General features: G+C 54.6%; 7 protein-coding genes across 8 annotated transcripts; 3 read left to right on the top strand and 4 right to left on the bottom strand.

The window, feature by feature from the left end:
- Positions 1-29: 29 nt before the first annotated feature.
- Positions 30-858, top strand: TrAtP1_012073 (uncharacterized protein; the record flags this gene model as incomplete). Its single annotated transcript, XM_014090471.2, has 3 exons — positions 30-188; positions 278-646; positions 703-858. Exons 1-3 carry the CDS (start codon positions 93-95, stop codon positions 856-858), a joined length of 621 nt encoding a protein of 206 aa, XP_013945946.1. The 5' UTR covers positions 30-92.
- Positions 859-957: 99 nt separating this feature from the next.
- On the bottom strand, positions 958-3,176 carry TrAtP1_012072 (uncharacterized protein). Its single transcript, XM_014090051.2, has 2 exons — positions 1,764-3,176; positions 958-1,702 (listed from the first exon to the last, which is right to left on the bottom strand). The coding sequence occupies exons 1-2, from the start codon at positions 2,169-2,171 to the stop codon at positions 1,067-1,069; spliced, it is 1,044 nt and encodes a 347-aa protein (XP_013945526.1). The 5' UTR covers positions 2,172-3,176; the 3' UTR covers positions 958-1,066.
- Positions 3,177-4,887: 1,711 nt separating this feature from the next.
- Positions 4,888-7,063, bottom strand: TrAtP1_012071 (uncharacterized protein). Its single transcript, XM_014090472.2, has 4 exons — positions 6,821-7,063; positions 6,650-6,725; positions 5,712-6,592; positions 4,888-5,659 (listed from the first exon to the last, which is right to left on the bottom strand). Exons 2-4 carry the CDS (start codon positions 6,695-6,697, stop codon positions 5,164-5,166), a joined length of 1,425 nt encoding a protein of 474 aa, XP_013945947.1. The 5' UTR covers positions 6,698-6,725; positions 6,821-7,063; the 3' UTR covers positions 4,888-5,163.
- A 285-nt stretch (positions 7,064-7,348) lies between these two features.
- TrAtP1_012070 (uncharacterized protein) lies at positions 7,349-9,222 on the top strand (the record flags this gene model as incomplete). The annotated part of the gene is made up of 2 exons (XM_014090473.2): positions 7,349-7,766; positions 7,829-9,222. 2 exons carry the CDS (start codon positions 7,349-7,351, stop codon positions 9,220-9,222), a joined length of 1,812 nt encoding a protein of 603 aa, XP_013945948.2.
- Positions 9,223-9,480: 258 nt separating this feature from the next.
- Positions 9,481-10,456, bottom strand: TrAtP1_012069 (uncharacterized protein; the record flags this gene model as incomplete). The annotated part of the gene is made up of 3 exons (XM_014090474.2): positions 9,481-10,134; positions 10,194-10,335; positions 10,407-10,456. 3 exons carry the CDS (start codon positions 10,454-10,456, stop codon positions 9,481-9,483), a joined length of 846 nt encoding a protein of 281 aa, XP_013945949.1.
- A 569-nt stretch (positions 10,457-11,025) lies between these two features.
- TrAtP1_012068 (uncharacterized protein) lies at positions 11,026-13,649 on the top strand. 2 transcript variants are annotated; one of them, XM_014090475.2, is made up of 3 exons: positions 11,026-12,085; positions 12,146-13,124; positions 13,182-13,649. In XM_014090475.2, exons 1-3 carry the CDS (start codon positions 11,662-11,664, stop codon positions 13,210-13,212), a joined length of 1,434 nt encoding a protein of 477 aa, XP_013945950.1. In that variant the 5' UTR covers positions 11,026-11,661; the 3' UTR covers positions 13,213-13,649. The 2 variants fall into 2 exon arrangements, with proteins under 2 accessions (XP_013945950.1, XP_065971481.1); XM_066115383.1 differs by having other exon boundaries at positions 12,146-13,649.
- TrAtP1_012067 (uncharacterized protein) lies at positions 13,494-14,738 on the bottom strand (the record flags this gene model as incomplete). Its single annotated transcript, XM_066115382.1, has 2 exons — positions 13,494-13,560; positions 13,627-14,738. The coding sequence occupies 2 exons, from the start codon at positions 14,736-14,738 to the stop codon at positions 13,494-13,496; spliced, it is 1,179 nt and encodes a 392-aa protein (XP_065971480.1).
- Between the last annotated feature and the right edge of the window lie 1,992 nt (positions 14,739-16,730).

Below are 16,730 nucleotides of genomic sequence, written 5' to 3'. Positions count from 1 at the left end.
CTTTTTCTTCTCCCTCGAAACTCTAAACAATTGCTGCACGTACATCTTCGACAGGAGCCCAGGTAGACAAATTAACGCAATTGCGGCCCAAGATGCCGTCTCCAATGATGACAGCGACGCTGCAGGCGGCGTTTCTGTCGACCGTCTCCAATTTCTGTGCTCAGTTTATTGAGGCATACTGGAATAATGTAAGACTCTCTGATCGGCACAATCTCATTGGATACGTTTCAAATACCCCTTTACAATGTTCAAGACCTCACACTTACATCGTTCGCAGCGTAACTTCTATTTAGACTTTATCCAACTCGCCCGGTTCATTACATACACTCTCATTACTGCTCCGCCAAACTACATATGGCAGCAATTTCTCGAAAAGGCTCTACCTGCATATCCGCCCACGCATCAATTGCACAATCATGGCGATAAAGACATTGAGCTCAGAGCCATGGAAGAATCCATTGAAGAAGGGATTGAACTGCAAAACGAAGCATCAGTGCAATCCAAGTTTAGCATTCGCAACACACTCGCCAAATGGTTCATTGACTGCATCACTGCCGGGGCCATTATGAATACAGTGGCATTCCTGGTCGTCATGGGAATTTTAAAAGGCCAGCCTGCCATTCAGATAGCATCCAACATAAAAACTGTGAGTGTTTAACCATTGGGCTATTCGATGCTACAACTAACGTCATCCCAACCAAGGAAACAATACCCATCATCATTGCGGGATACAAGATTTGGCCAGTTGCTTCAATTGTCAGCTTCAGTTTCATTCCTGTGCACCGCCGCATCGTGTTTCTAAGCTTCATTGGCCTGTTATGGGGAATCTACATGAGTTTAGTTGCAGCTCGAGTTTAATGTAACTACTCCAAGTAATGTTTGCACAGGACAATCTGAATTAGACGCTGAGAACGTATGGGACATAAACAGTAACTCCAAGTATCTGGAAAATTCATTGCTATTTATATATATGCCGTATTAAGGCTGACAAAGCTATGTACAGTGAACCGTGGTTATCCTTCCTTGTCATATTGCGCCTTGGCACAAACATCACATCATTAATCGTTTAGCATTGCTGGGGTCTCCAGTTGGGGATAATGTATCCACCATTGGGGTTCACGATGTCGAAAGTATCCTCGCCCCTCCAGGCGTGAAGGAACCAGCCGACATTCTGCTGCTTGAAGTAGGCGCAGTTCTGGTCAAAAGTCTTCCAGTAGTTGGTGTACTGAGTGACGCCAAGGTCCTGGTGTCCGGGATAGTGGTCGGTAGGACCCCAAGCCCACTGGGTCTCGGTAACAAAGGTGGGCAGGCCGACGTTGGTCTTGACCCAGTTGATCTGCGACTGGATGTAGCTCCAAGCTTGCGACTCGGGGTTGTTGCCGTGGTAGAAGGGCATGGGGTGGATGTGAGCAAAGTCAGAGTTGGCCTTGACTCCGGCGCCGATGGAACCGAGTCCTTGGCCGTTGTTGCCGCTCATGGTGCCGGGTCTGTCCCAGTCCTCGCTGATTCCGGCCAAGATGCCCTTTGCGTTGAGGGTGGCGCGGAACTTGCCGAGGTCGTTGACAAAGTTGCCCTGGTCCATGCCGTCGCCAACGGGCTCGGAGCCGAACTCTGCCCAGTGGACGACATAGGGGGCAATTGCCGCGACGGAGGGGTCGTTGATGGCGTTGTAGATGGCCTGCTGGGACTGCTGCCAGACATTCTAGAAACATCTTGTCAGTACTTGTGTTGATACATGCAAACATCCATAATCAAACACTTACACCACCGCCAAAGTTGGTCCAGACCTGGACAATCAGGCCCATGTTGTTGTCATAGGCAGCCTTGATGGCATTGATAAAGACGCTCGACTGCGTGCACGTAGGGTAGTACATGCGCACAATGCTCGCACCAAAGTCCTTCTTCTGCTGGGCAAAGTCCTTCTTCATCTGAGCGTAGCCGTTGTCAGAGTCGGAGCAGGTGCTATCCTCGAGAGGATATGAGAAGCCCATGAAGCCATAAAAGTCGGACTGAGGGCACCACCAGTTGTTGAGAGCGGTGCTTGGGGCAGCATAGTTGCCGGGGAAAGTTGCAGTGCCAAAGGGGAAGCAGTTTCCGGCAGCAGCAGGAGTAGGAGCTGCAAGAGCGGGAACAGCTGCCAAGGCGGCGAGCGGGAGCAGCTTGGAGAGCATGGCTGCGATTTTGTCTCTGTTACTAGATGGCGTAGTCTGGTATAGGAGATGGAGTTGGGTGATGGCCTCAGCCGAGAGGAAAAGCAGATGCCAAGCCGGACTATTAATACTTGTCGAGATCTGGTGAGGCCCTTATAATTCGCAACCACCAGGCGGCGCCTGATCAGCCTTGTAAGCCGTCTTCATAAATTCACCACGGAGAAGCCATAGCATACTGTAGCGTACGACTATCCACACAAGGGCTTCTCGGCCCCTCGTTCTTCATGCTCGCCTCTCCACTCGCTCCGTGCTCGTTGGAAGTTTCCTCCGTCTGTCCACGGCCATGTGCTTCGTATACGGATATGCAGACGGGCATCTTTCTCAGGAGGCTCAAAGGAGCAGCTGAATATGGCCCAAAGGCCCTGGTCCCCCACACGAGCAGCTTGCTAGCCGCCAGTTTAGACCCCGTTCCCCAGTGACAGCAGCATTAGTGTGTGAGTTCCTGGGTGCCCATATGGACGGACAAATTTCGACCGCCAGACGAGGCGAGACTATTCGATTCGGCAAAAGGGCCGACTGCACACATTGGGCCAGCCAGCCTTGTTCCGGTTGTCGCGGCATGGCGCCGACGGACAGGCATCAAATCGACAAACGTTCCCATCGAGCTTGAATCGTCATATAGCATGCGTGTGGCCTATCCAGTTGTAGCAAGTGAAATGAACGGGGTTGTCAATCCAAGATCTAGCTTCCTAGATGAGAATCGAGGAACCTCGGACCTGGCCGTTAAGCTCAGCCTAGCAGGGAAGTGACACGCGCTACTCTGGGGAGCAAGGATAGTGCTGAATCGCGCTTTTTGTCATGCATCTTCGTATTGTGGCTTCTGGCCGTCTTCCATTGATTCTTTTTGGTAATAGTTTTCCGGGTCTGAGGGGCCGATCCATTCGAACGCTCAAGATCCACAATCCCTGTGTCAAGTGACTGCCGTTTTGATGAATCAGGGTGATTGAGAGGGCTAAACGACGCTTCGATTATTAAACAGCAGTAGAAGGGAATAAAGAAAGCAAAGAGACTTAACATTAACGATAATTGCAGTACCTTATTCACTCTAACTCGTGCAGCTTATCCGCTGTAGGACAGTAGTCAGCACTCTCCTAGGCCCCCTGGCTGCCGATCTTTCTGGCCTAAGCCTGTTGTAAGCTTGGCAAAAAGCCTTGCTAGCCCGTCAAAGTGAGAAGTTATGCTGGGATCTAATTTTAAGGTTACATGCACTCCGCCGGTTCCTCCACGATGTGTCCGGATGAAAGATTCAAATACGAGTATTACTCATACAAAAATGCAAGTCAGCATCATTAATAGCATATGCTCTAAGGAGTATATTCTTCGGCTATTCGGCTATAATGCAGCTTCTCGAAAGACGGGGATTCATGAGCTGATCCTGAATAGGGGAAGGACTTGTTCTGATGGCTCAACAGAAATGGAAACAAAGTGCGTCGACAACAATGCCACATACAGCAGCTCCCTTTGGAAGAATCTAATTGGCCTTTAAAGATCCATTTCCGTTCGCTGACCTATCCTCTTGTTGCCATGGATCGTAAGACAAAGAAGAGCTCTTCACGCCCAACTAAACGTCTATTGTAAGATGATCTCCGCCATGGGCAACTCGAAGCGGTGTGATCCGTATAATCTATACGAGCGCAGCATGTATCACACCATTGTCTTGTTAGACGAGGCCGTGTCAGATTAAAGAGTGCTGCAATATCACATTCTGGGAGCCGCTTCCCAACAACTCTTTTTCTTTTCGTGAGATTGGGAAAGGGGTAGTATACAATGTTTCAGCCTCGTGCTGTATTCGTGCTGATGACTGTTCTAAAAATGGTCAGATCAAAAGGCACATTCTCACTTATTATCTAAGATGACGCTTGTTCCTGATACTACCCTGTTGGCTTGGTAGTTGTCCAAATTGGGTAATAAGATGTTTGTCTGGTAAGCCAAGTACACGCAAAAACAACGATACAGGCAGGTGATATTCGGAAGGAGGTATTGGTCAATAGTGCTTATACTAAATTCATATCTACGTTCTAGAAGATAGGTCTGTATATCTCGCACAACTCAATCCATGGTGCTGCGGAACGGAGATTAACGCTACATGCCGCCAGCTAATCACAATATTTCCTCCTAATTCTGTGATGTAACGTATATATTTGGAGGTGCAAGTATCTATACTGCAACTCAAGAACCCAACTCAGTGTCTGATAAAGTTTCCATACAACTCAAGACCCATCTAGCCATCATCAGGTTATCAGTCGTGACTTAGTTACGCCAATTCGCGACGAACAAAGCTCAGCGTTTTCAGGATCCAGTCTCATTGTAGCCATGCCACGTGCAGCCACGTCAAGTCCCAGAGTAGTGTCAGTAGCGTAGGATCCCTCACATAATGCCGAGAAGCTCAGCTGCCTTTACTAGTAGTTGCAGGGTTCACAATTCACAATGTCTCGGCGTAGACAGCAGCCATTGTCAGATGCGGTATAGACAAAGATGATTTTTGGCATGTGCGAGACTGACTAGAAGGACTTGTGTGGTTGGTAACAGAAAGGACCATACAATACCCTAAGTTACGAATGGTTTGTGAAAGAGCCGTCGTTAGACGCTGAGAAAAAAAATCAGAACGGCTTCTTAGGCCTGCTGACGATATCACGGATTCTCTTATGACTAGCTCAACTTTTCATTCCAAGATGGCTTACCCATTCAAGGCCTCGCATTTACTTTAAGCCGAATAGAAGGGTTATTTCTCCCACCCATGCTACCCATCAAAACCGAAACTGCTGCTCTCCTGCATTTTCAGTACAATCTCGTGCCTTGGATCGAAGTGCGTAACAAGGCTCATCTATTCACACAAGCTAAGAGGTAATATATACAGTTGCTTTCTCAAACATAGACCCGCCCAATACTCTAATCGTATCATTTTTCCCACATAGATGACATTCAACATTAGTATTTTTTTTTATCTCGGCATTTAGCTGCTCTCAACCTGCTTCAAAAGACCCTCGAGGTTGATGCTCTTGGGGCGCTCAATGGGCAGACCCAGAGCGCGGTCCCAGATGAGCTGGGCAAGAGGACCCAGGCCACGAGAAACACCAAAGGTGGCGGTGTAGTACAGAGTCTCGTGGAAGCCATAGTGGTGGAAGAGCACGCCGGAGCTGCTGTCGACGTTGGGGTAGGGGTTCTTGGTCTTGCCGTGCTTCTTGAGCACCTCGGGAGCGATGCGGCTGTTCTTCTCAACCAGCTGGAAGACGGGGTCCTTGGCAATGGTCGGGCGAGAAGCGGCATAGTCCATGAGAGCCTCGAATCGAGGATCGGGCTTGCGCAGGACGGCGTGGCCGTAGCCGGGCACGACACGGCCCGAGTTGAGGGTGGACCAGAGGTAGTCGTGGACATCCTGCTCGGTGTAGTCGCCGGGGATGGCCTCCTTCATCTGGAGAATCCATCGAAGCACCTCCTGGGCGGCAAGACTGGACCAAAGTCAGCAAGTGATGAAGAGCATGTCAACAAGACAAAACTTACCCGTGAAGAGGACCGGCCAGACCCTGGAGACCAGCACTGTAAGAGAGGAAGGGGTCGCTGAGGGCGCTGCCAACAAGGTGAGTGGCGTGGGCAGACACGTTGCCGCCCTCGTGGTCACCGTGGAGGGCGAGGTAGAGACGGAGCAGGTCCTGGAAGTCCTCGTTCTGCTTGCCGCCCTTGCCGAGCATGGCAGCAAAGTTGTAGGACCAGTCCTGCTCCAGGTCAACCTCGGCGGGGAGAGCGCCGCCGCCCTTGTACGAGTTCTGGTAGATCTTGGCGGCAATGGTGGGCAGCTTGGCGAGCAGCGAGATGCAGTCGTCAAAGGTGGGCTCCCAGTAGTCGGCCTTGTTGAGGCCCTGCTCGTAGGCCTTTGCAAACTTGGACTCGTAGTTGAGGGCCGAGACGGCAATGGCGAACTGGGTCATGGGGTGCAGGTCCGTGGGGAAGTCGTCGAGCATCTTGCTGACAAAGGCCGGGATCTGGGCCTTGGAGGCGAGCTCGCGCGAGAACTGGCGCACCTGGTTGACCGAGGGCACTTGGCCCGTCAGCAGCAGCCAGAACATGGACTCGGGCAGCATCTCGGTGCCCGTCTTGCCCTTGGGCAGCTCCTTCTGGCAGTCCTTGATGGTGCGGCCGTGGAAGCGGATGCCCTCGTTGGCGTCGAGCACGGAGCCCTCCCAGACCATGGCCTTGAGCCCGCGCATGCCGCCGAGCGTGTTCTCGACCTTGACCTCGCCAATGACCTTGTCGCCGTGGGCCTTGACCTTTTTGAGCAGCTCACGCTTGGCGGGGATGACGTCCTTGAGGACCGTTTTGAGGTCGGGCTCGGCGGTGGAGTAGCATCGCGCGGCGTTGGCGAGGAGGGCGGCGCGAGTGTAGGGCTGCGAAGAGAGTCAATTGAACGTTCCCAGGGCTGAATTGATGCTGTCGTGACCAACCTTGAACGAGCGCAGGGCCCGGGCAGACGAGGTGAGGTTGAGAGCCATTGTTGATGCTGATGATGTTGAGCCGAAGCTGATGGCGGGGCACTCGGTTAGCTATAAGTACGTGCTGCCTGTAGCTGTAGCACATGCTATGCCCTATAATCCGGGGAATGGGACAGCACTTACAGCTTCTGGTTCCTCCAACAAAGATGATGAAACGGGAACAAGGAAAAAAACAAGAAGAAGAGAAGAGATAAACCCCACGCTCGGCAACAAAAAAAACCTTGTCTTCAAACTCTCCCCCTCCATGTCCCCGAGGAAATGCCAAGTCGCCAAAAACACGCCCAAACCGCAGCTTCGGCCTCCTCGTCCGTCACCGCTTTCAAACAGCCGAAGAAAGCCGTCGCCGCTCGGCCCGCCGGTAGCCCCGCGGCTGCTGATTGGCCAATTTGGCCTGCATCGGCCCTCTGTCTGGGGTGTCTGGGGTGCAGCCGATTCAGCTGTTTTGCCTCGCTTTGAAATAGAGGAAATTAAATAAATGAAATGATGTGTTGCGAGGATATGACGCAGAAAATCAAAAAAATATTGTAAAATATAAATTGACAAGGCATCTTTCATCTTTTGTTTTTGCCTCGGTTAGCGCGAATAAAGGGTATCTGCTCCATCAGCTCAGCTACCCTCCTCACTTTGCTTCTTCCGCACAACAGCATCACGATGATGCGAATAGCTTCAAGAGCTCCTCAGCGGGCGAGCGCTCTCATCTCCTCCTCCGCCTCTGTCGCCCTCCGCCGAACCATCCCCCGCGCCGTCGCCATCCGCGCCATCGCAACCACCGCCCGCATGGCTGCCTCAGCGCCCTCCAACTCCCTCCCGCCGGCCGATTCATACCAGCTGCTGCCCGAGGCGCAAAAGGCCGGCGCTGCTGAAGATGCGCTGTACGAGGCGCAGGTCAAGGAGATTGAGGAGTGGTGGGCGTCTCCCCGATTTGCCGGCATTCGACGCCCGTACAGCGCCGCAGACGTGGCCTCGAAGCGCGGCAGCCAGCACTTTCGGTATCCCAGCTCCGTCATGGCCACCAAGCTCTTCAACCTGATCCGCGAGCGCGAGGCCAAGGGCGAGCCCATCCACACGAGTAAGTCGAGGGAAGCAAAGCAGCGTAGAGCAACAGGCGGGAAGCTGACTTGACATCACCAGTGGGCGCCATCGACCCCGTCCAGATGACGCAGCAAGCTCCCCATCAAGAGGTCCTCTACATCTCCGGCTGGGCCTGCTCCTCGGTCCTCACCAGCACCAACGAGGTGTCGCCCGACTTTGGCGACTACCCCTACAACACCGTCCCCAACCAGGTACAGCGCCTGGCCAAGGCCCAGTCCATGCACGACCGCAAGCAGTGGGACACGCGCCGCAAGATGAGCCCCGACGAGCGCTCCAAGACGCCCTACACGGACTACCTGCGCCCCATCATCGCCGACGGAGACACCGGCCACGGCGGGCTCTCGGCCGTGCTCAAGCTGGCCAAGCTGTTTGCCGAGAACGGCGCGGCGGCGGTGCACTTTGAGGACCAGCTGCACGGCGGCAAGAAGTGCGGCCACCTGGCGGGCAAGGTGCTGGTGCCGACGGGCGAGCACATCAACCGCCTCAACGCCGCGCGCTTCCAGTGGGACGTCATGGGCTCCGAGAACCTGGTCATTGCCCGCACCGACTCCGAGTCGGGCCGCCTCATCTCGTCGGCCATCGACGTGCGCGACCACGAGTTCATCCTGGGCATCGCAGACCCCGCCGTCGAGCCCCTCGCCGAGACGCTGCAGAGCATGGAGGCCAGGGGCGCCACGGGCGCGGAGATCGACGTCTTCGAGGCCAAATGGGTCAAGAGCAGCACGCTCGTCACCTTTGACGAGGCTGCCGTCGCGCACATGAAGAAGGAGGGCGTCTCGCAGGCCAAGATTGACGAGTATCTCTCGGCCACGGCCCTGGATCGCGACATGGGCATCTCGCGCCGCCGCGCCCTCGCCTCCCAGTTCACCGAGACGCCCGTCTACTTCAACTGGGACGTGCCGCGCACCCGCGAAGGCTACTACCACTTCAGGGCCGGCATGGAGGCGGCCACCAAGCGCGCGCTGGCGTTTGCCCCCTACGCCGACCTGCTCTGGGTCGAGACGGGCGACCCCAACGTCGAGGTGGCCGCCAAGCTGGGCCGTGCCGTGCGCTCCGTCAACCCTGGAAAGTCGCTCGTCTACAACCTCTCCCCGTCGTTCAACTGGATGGCCCACGGCTTCTCCGAGGAGGGCCTCAAGTCCTTCATCTGGGACATTGCCAAGGAGGGCTTCACGCTGCAGCTCATCTCCCTGGCCGGCCTGCACTCGACCGCCACAATCACAAACGAGCTGGCCAAGAAGTTCAAGACGGACGGCATGAAGGCATATGTCGAGGTTGTGCAGAGGCGGGAGAAGGAGCTTGGCTGCGACGTCTTGACGCACCAGAAGTGGAGTGGCGCGAGCTACATTGATGGCATTTTGGGAGCCATCCAGAGCGGCAACTCGAGCAGCCGGAGCATGGGAGAGGGTAACACTGAGGGGCAGTTTGATTAAATCAAGAAAAAGTTAAAGAAAAAAGAAAAAAACCGTAAACTAGGATAGAAAAAATAAGACAGAAGAACATGTAGATACAGCATAAGAGACATTTGGGTGGAGTTGGGCATATACTACCTAATGCATGTAAATATATATACTTTTTTTGATTTCATATCACTTGACATGAGAATCGCATTCATTCACTTGCCAGAAATACATGCTCAATTGATTTCATACAATTTCATTATGGTATCTATCCCTTGCCAGCATCTCCATCTACTCCAAAGACGTCTTCAAAGCATTGTTGGTCGGCGCCGGTGCCGCAGGTCCCTCGGCCGTGACATACGCCTTGGTCATGCCGCCATCGACGACGAAATCACTGCCATTGACAAAGCTGGCCTCGTCACTGGCCAAAAACACCACGGCATGGGCCTGCTCCACGGCCTCGCCGAAGCGGCCCGTGGGGAAGTGAATCTCGCGGCGCTGGCGCTTGGGCTTGTCGTCGCCCAGCCAGTCCTGCAGCAGCGGCGTGTTGAGGGGCGCCGGGCACAGGCTGTTGAAGCGGAAGCCCTCGCGGGCGTGCACCATGGCCAGCTCGCGCGTCAGGGCCAGGACGGCGCCCTTTGAGGCCGTGTAGGCCAGCTGGGGCGTGGCGGCGCCGACGAGGGCGACGACGGAGGCGGTGTTGATGATGCTGCCCCTGGACTTCTTGTTGCGGCGCAGGGCCAGGACGGCGTGCTTGCAGCCGAACCAGACGCCCTTGACGTTGATGTTGTGGGTGAGGTCCCAGATGGCCTCGGGGGTGTTGATGGCGTCGTCATCGTTGGCGTGCATGATGCCGGCGTTGTTGAAGATGACGTCGAGGCCGCCCCAGGCGTCGAGGGACTCGATCATGGCCTGGACGTCGGCCTCTTTAGAGACGTCGCATTTCTGAAGAATGTGAGCAGACTATCGATTTATGTATGATGCGGTGTGTAACCATGACTTACTCGCGTCTCCAGGCGAGGGGCCGCGGGGACGAGCTCCTTGACCTTGGCGACGGCCTTTTCGAGGGCGGGCTCGGAGATGTCGGCCAGCAGGACATTGGCGCCCTCTTTGGCGAAGAGGATGGCCGTCTCAAGGCCAATGCCGCTGTGTGAAGCAATGGCATGTCAGCAAATGAATCTGTCTGTCGGACAAGAGAGGTGTAAAGACAAACTCACCCCGCGGCACCGGTGATGATGGCGTTTTTGCCAGCCAGACGTCCAACCATGATTGATGAGTGTGTTTTGTTTGTTGTTTTACAAAGTCCGGAGAGAGCAATGTTAAAGAGAGAGCTGGCAGTGGCAACGGTGAGGTTGAGGTTGAGATTGGGTTTTAATCTTGGGACGCAACGCAAGGGGTGGAGTTGGCCTGGCCATCTGATGCGTTGCCGTAATCTGTCGTACCTGACTCTGGGTCTCTACGGTGGGGTTTTGTCGAGGCCTTGAGTAGCCGCGGCCAGGAATGGAATCTTGACGGAGAAGCTTCTATTACTGCTAGCTGCTGCTGCTACTACGGCGCTCAGGGGACTCGATGCCCAGCATTACTGCATCCGTACAAGCACAACGCCCTATCGCGACAGCACTGTGGCAGTTGCTAGAAAACTTCCCAAAGCACGACTAGCAGCGAGGCTGGTTAGTGGCCCGTGGGCAAAGTATGACATGCCCGGCTCCATCAGGGAGGGGACCCCTAGATTTGCGGTGGAGGGGCTCCGACAGCGGATGGAGGGGTTTGGCAGATTGAGCTGGATGTTGATGCTGCTGTGATATTGTGCACGTGTAGATGATCAAAGATCTTGTATCTAATCAGGGAATGCCAACGTTGCATGTACTAGATTGCATATATACAGGCTCACACACACACATCTCATCTCGCAGCCATCACACATGGCATGCATCCAGTACACGCACAAGATAAGACCATGACTCGATCCGCTTCTCCAACTGATAACGACTGGCCGTTGCGGCTAGCCTCCCTCCGGTTCCTGTTTTTTCCCCTCCTCCGCGCAGGAAATCAAATCAGCAGCGCTGGTTGCCTGAGCCGCGGCCAACGTGCCCCGCAGGCTGATTCCCCTCCAAATGGACCTCATGGGCTTGTGCCGTCTCCAACACCGCAGGAAGATCGTCAGAGGTCCAGTTTGCGATACGTAATTTGAACCGGCTCGCGAGATCCGAGCATACGACGATTACAGGGAAAAGGATCTGGTGAATCCGTGTGGGCGTGCGATTCTTTCTTGTTCGAATCGAGTCTTGGGCCATCGATCGGCGCATCGTCGCATTCCACTGATAGCTGTTGCTGGATTTCTGCCTCTCTCCGTTCTGACTTGTAACCATTTCACCATCACCGCCCTATTCTCGTCTCACAACTCGTCTCCAGCTACAACAACCTCCTCTCAACAGGACACTTGACTCTTCATCACTCACTTCAACACTCAACATGGCCAAACCCGCCCTCACAGCCGACGCCCTCGAGGCCCTCCTCGCCAACGACTCCAAAGTCAAGCTCGCCGGCCTCGACGTCGACGGCATCCTGCGCGGCAAGCTCGTCTCCAAGAGCAAGTTCCTCTCCATCGCCAGCACCGGCTTCGGCTTCTGCTCCGTCATCTTTGGCTGGGACATGCACGACATGACGTACGTGCGCGAGCTCAAGATTTCAAACGCGGAAAACGGCTACCGCGACCTGCTGGCGATCCCGGACCTGCAGAGCTTCCGCAGGATACCGTGGGAGGACAACGTGCCCTTTTTCCTCATTACGTTCCACGACCCGGACACGAAGCTGCCAATCTGCGCGTGCCCGCGCGGGCTGTTGCAGACGCAGCTGGACCGGTTGCGCCAAAAGGGCTACGGCGCCATGGCTGGGGGTGAGTGGAATCTCTCTATAATGAATATGAATATCACATTGACCTCCATCTTCTCTCTAGCTGAATACGAATTCTACACGTTCCAAACCCCAGACTCGGCCTCCTCGCCCGCCGCCTTCCTCCAGAACAACCCGACGCAGCAGCTGCCGTCGCTCACCGAGGGCATGTTTGGCTACTCGCTCACGCGCCCCGTCCACAACAAGGACTGGTACTACCAAGTCTTTGACACCTGCGAGGAGTTCGCCTGCAACATTGAAGGCTGGCACACCGAGTCCGGCCCGGGCGTCTTCGAGGCCGCCCTCGAGTTCAACGAGGCCGCGCAAATGGCCGACCGCGCCAGCCTGTTCAAGTACGTCGTCAAGAGCGTCGGCGCCCAGCACCGCATCACGCCCTGCTTCATGGCCAAGCCCAAGCAGGGCCTGCCCGGCAACAGCGGCCACATGCACGTGTCCATTGTCGACGAGAGCGGCAAGAACCTGCTGGCGCGGGAGACGGTCGACGAGAATGCGCCGTGGAAGGACATTGCCGGCCTGTCGGATCTGGGCCGCCACTTCCTGGCCGGTGTCCTGGAGGGCCTCCCCGACATCATGCCCGTGCTGGCGCCCACCATCAACTCGTACAAGCGGCTGGTCGAGAACTTTTGGGCGCCCGTCACCGTCTCGTGGGGCCTGGAGCATCGCGCCGCCTCGATCCGCCTCATCGCGCCACCCACGGCCAAGGCCTCGGCCACGCGGTTCGAGATTCGCGTTCCCGGCGCTGACACGAACCCGCACTATGTGCTCGCTGCTGTCTTGGCCTGCGGCTGGCGCGGCGTGGAGAAGAAGCTCGAAATCCCCTGTCCGCCGCTGGCCATGGGCGAGAATGTCGGCGGCTCCTCAGATGCGGGCGCGCGGCTGGCAAAGAGCCTGCGCGAGGCAACAGCCAAGTTCACGGCCAAGGACAGCATCGCGAGGGAGGTGCTTGGAGATGATTTCGTCGACCACTTTGGCGGCACCAGAGAGCATGAGATTCGGCTGTTTGACGAAGCCGTAACGGATTGGTAAGAGGCCCTCGTCTTTTTTTTTTTTTTTCGATGACTGTAGCTAACTGTCCACAGGGAGATGAAGCGGTACATCGAGTCCGTGTAGGGTGTAAGGCGTCAAAGACGGAAGAGTATATATATATATGATTTGGTGGCAAATATGAATTGCTACATGGATGCGCGTGGTTTTCGATAGCAAGAGACGTAGATACCAGCGGGGACTGTGTTGGCTAGACTTGCTTTTTTCTTTTCTTTTCAGATAGCTGAACCCTGTATTAGCGTGCCCTTTTTTTTCGCAATGATTCGTCGTCTCTTTTTTGTTTCCTGCGAGAAAGCATCAAAGAGGCCGTAGTCTCTAGTTTTTGTTTCTTGTTGCGAGATTTTGTGTTAGAGAGTTCTGTCTCCCTTGAGCTTGCTGCTCTTTTCAAAAGGTTTTCTTGCAGATATGAATGTTCTGTCATGAGTTGAATGTCAGCGTCATACAAAGACTCACACATATATAGAAAGTCACCACACATACACTTTGATGCAGCTCCTCAGCAGAGGATCCTTGTACTCCTCCATGACTCGCCCCAGCAAGTCGCGCGTCTTTTGCTCTTCCCAGCCCGCAAGGCCAAACATCCGCAGCGTCCAGTGGTCACAGCCCGGAGCAAGCATCTTGTTGAGGATCTCGCCCTTTTTGTTCGTCACCGGATCTCGTGCCCAGTTGCGCACCGGCAGCCAGTCCGACCGCTCCCTCACGCTCTCGGCGCCAACCTCCACCAGCCACGGCCGTACTTTGGGCGTCGGATCGAAGTCGATGCCCTGCGCGGCCGAAATCTCGGCAAACACGGCGCCGTACTCGATCGCCGCGGCACCCACATCGGCCCGGGGCTTGTCCGCGTCGCCAGCACCGCCGGAAGATGCCTCCGAGGGCGTCTCGGCCAGCGGGTCCGGGTCGACGGCGAAGAAGAGCGGCGTGACCTCGGTGAACTCGAGCTGGCCGCCGGGCTTGAGGTGGTCAAAGGCCTGCACAATGAGGCGCTTCCAGTCGCGGATGCCGCCGCCGACGAGATTCCGCAGGTGGACAAAGTCGTACAGCCGCGGCGGCCAGGGCTCGGCGGCGTCGGCAATCTCAAACGTCAGGTTGGGCGGCACCTCCTTGGGCAGGTTGGCGCTGCTCAGCTCGATGCCCAGCACGTCGACGAGCGGGTTGGTCAGCGCCATCTCCATGGCCCAGTGGCCGCCGCCGCAGCCGACGTCGAGGATGTGGAAGGGCGAGGCCTCGGGGTCCAGCTCGAGCTTGTCCAGGGGCAGCTTGGTAAAGGTCAGGGCGCCGCCGAGGCACAGCGTGAAGAGCTCGTGCTGGTGGCCCTGGCGCGCGTTCTCGTGGCGGTCGTTGGGCGTCACCATGCGGCCGGAGCCGTGGTAGACGTGGCCGTAGGCGTGGATGGGCGGCAGGGCGTCTTCCGAGGCCGTCGAGTAGTTGGAGTTGGAGTCGCTGGCCGTGGCGTCGTCGTCGTCGTCGAGCTCTTCTTCTTCTTCTCTCTCTTCTTCATTGACCTGATCTTCTTCATGGCCATCATCTTCTTCGTGTAGACGATGGACGTCTTCAACGCCCTCGTCGGTGGGAGGCATCCTCGTCGCCGCCATCGTCACTTTAGCTGATGCTTTGAAAAGCTGCAGATGCTCAGCAAGCTTTGTCTGCTCTCCCCTGTTTAGCCACTCTCTGGTGCTTGTCCCCAATCTTTTATCAATCTCTATCCCTGGCCTCACTTCAGTCTCGTCTCAACCCCCTTTGGACGTCTTCGGTGTGCCGCCGCGATTAGCAGTGCTAGTATCCGTAATTGATAGTAGGATTGATGTGGAGCTGGACTACCACCCGCCCCAATTTAGACAAAACCTGGAGCCGCGAGCTTGTCCAATTTTATTTTATTAGTCTCGTCGTTGCCGTTTGTATCTCGGCGTATACAACTGCGATTGCGTCAAGTTGGGCTTCAGAGCCGGGGGATAACTAGTAGTAGTAATAGCACGACAGCAGCCCTTTCTCACACCCCCTTGCTCCTTGGCGAAGAAGAAGAAAAAAAAAACCAAGACAAACAAGGCTGGTCAGAGTCTCCACGTGGCGATTATGCTCAGCTTGAACAGCCCGTCAGGTGATGTGAGCAAACGTGAGATGACAGTCAAGACCCTGGTAGATGCAATTACAAGGCAATACTTGCGTTGGTGTTTGGTGACATCAGTACCTTGTCCACCGTCAAGTAAATGAAGAAACAATTTGCCCGGCTCGAATCTCCGTGATGTTGGGCAGCGGCAGACGGGCTAATAATAGACTGAGTCGCGCGGAGCGAGATGAAGAAGAGAACCGACTTAATTTTGGAAGCCGGGAGTTGCATGTGGTCAATGGCCTGTCTTGACAGAGAAAAGGCAGCAGTTGTCGCCTGCCGTTGAAATGATATAAAATCGGAGAGAAATGGCTTCTTAGAAAGCAAAAAACGTGCCTCGTAGAACAAGCGTGTTTGTCAATCGAGGAAATAAATAACAAAAAGCTGCATCAAATCCAAGGAAGAAACAGAAAGAGGAAGACAAGACAATTACAGGAAAAGAAAAAAAAAGATCAAGGACGGCAGAAACACGGAACAGAAAAGGAAAAGAAAAAAAAGTTAATTAAAATAGATTAAAAAAAAAAAGCCACGTCAAAAATACGATAATAACAAAAAAAGACAAAAAAAAAAAAAAAACGTGAGCCCCCAATCCCGCGTCAAATAATGAGCGATACGGACAGGGGGGGTTGCTGCAGAAAAGGCCCGTCGTGGCCTATCAGCCCCAGGGGAAAAAATCGGGCATAGTAACCCTTTTTTGTTGCTGGAAATGGTCTTTTGACAGCCCGGCACAAGGATTGTCCCTTTTTTTGTAACAAATGTCCCGCCGAGAAGATGCCTCGACGATGTTGATGGAAGGCTGCTTGCCCTTTTTGCCGTTTATTACCTAAAAGGCCGTCTCCATCTCCATCTACATCTGCATCTATATCTGCAACAATCAACCTCCTTGTCGCTCGGGGCCTAGCCGTAATAACATCCAATAAGTATACATGCCCTCGTCTATATGACATGTCTACTGCTGTTGGTCGAACAAGTCACGGAATCAAATCCATCCGTCCTGCTTCATTTCATTACCCAATCTCTTCTCTTCCCTCTGCAGAGATGAGACAAGCCGTCTTTCCCTTCGCTTCTGTTACTCCAGTCAGCAGAATCCCCGCCAAGAATTGCTCGGCCTAATAGCTGCATTGCGTCTTGTTGTCTCACGTTGGAGAAGAGAAAGACTCCATCACGGCGCAGCGTGCATCATCTCATCCTTCCGGCTATTGCATGGCCCCGGCTATTGCAATGGCCGTCTGCCGCTGCAACGCTGGAGGATTTGCTGCTCAGACAAAACTGTCCATCTTTGTGTCTTCCCCACGCGTGGTTAAGCGAATGCGGTCAACTTCTGATAACTAAACCAGCGCACCTCCCTTGCCGGAGTTGCGTCCCTAGGTACGTCTTCAACAGGCATAGCCAGCAAGAGAGTTCGTCCTAAAACTCTGCTGCCTTGCCCCAAAGTAGGTGCTGTATGCGCTCTACCAACAACATGTCACAATTCACCTGC

The sequence above is a fragment of the Trichoderma atroviride genome, chromosome 7 (assembly GCF_020647795.1).
Source record: "Trichoderma atroviride chromosome 7, complete sequence".
NCBI lineage: Eukaryota > Fungi > Ascomycota > Sordariomycetes > Hypocreales > Hypocreaceae > Trichoderma > Trichoderma atroviride.
This window is presented reverse-complemented; position numbering and strand designations above follow the sequence as displayed.

Bases quoted from the DNA above. Each gene is read 5' to 3' on its own strand.
- TrAtP1_012071 (XM_014090472.2), bottom strand. From the start codon at position 6,697: ATGGCTCTCAACCTCACCTCGTCTGCCCGGGCCCTGCGCTCGTTCAAG. The intron at 6,593-6,649 runs GTTGGTCACGAC...CTCTCTTCGCAG, and splicing joins GGGCCCTGCGCTCGTTCAAG to CCCTACACTCGCGCCGCCCT. The intron at 5,660-5,711 runs GTAAGTTTTGTC...ACTTTGGTCCAG, and splicing joins CTGGCCGGTCCTCTTCACGG to TCTTGCCGCCCAGGAGGTGC.
- TrAtP1_012072 (XM_014090051.2), bottom strand. From the start codon at position 2,171: ATGCTCTCCAAGCTGCTCCCGCTCGCCGCCTTGGCAGCTGTTCCCGCT. The intron at 1,703-1,763 runs GTAAGTGTTTGA...AGATGTTTCTAG, and splicing joins GGACCAACTTTGGCGGTGGT to AATGTCTGGCAGCAGTCCCA.
- TrAtP1_012068 (XM_014090475.2), top strand. From the start codon at position 11,662: ATGGCCAAACCCGCCCTCACAGCCGACGCCCTCGAGGCCCTCCTCGCC. The intron at 12,086-12,145 runs GTGAGTGGAATC...TCTTCTCTCTAG, and splicing joins CTACGGCGCCATGGCTGGGG to CTGAATACGAATTCTACACG. The intron at 13,125-13,181 runs GTAAGAGGCCCT...AACTGTCCACAG, and splicing joins GACGAAGCCGTAACGGATTG to GGAGATGAAGCGGTACATCG.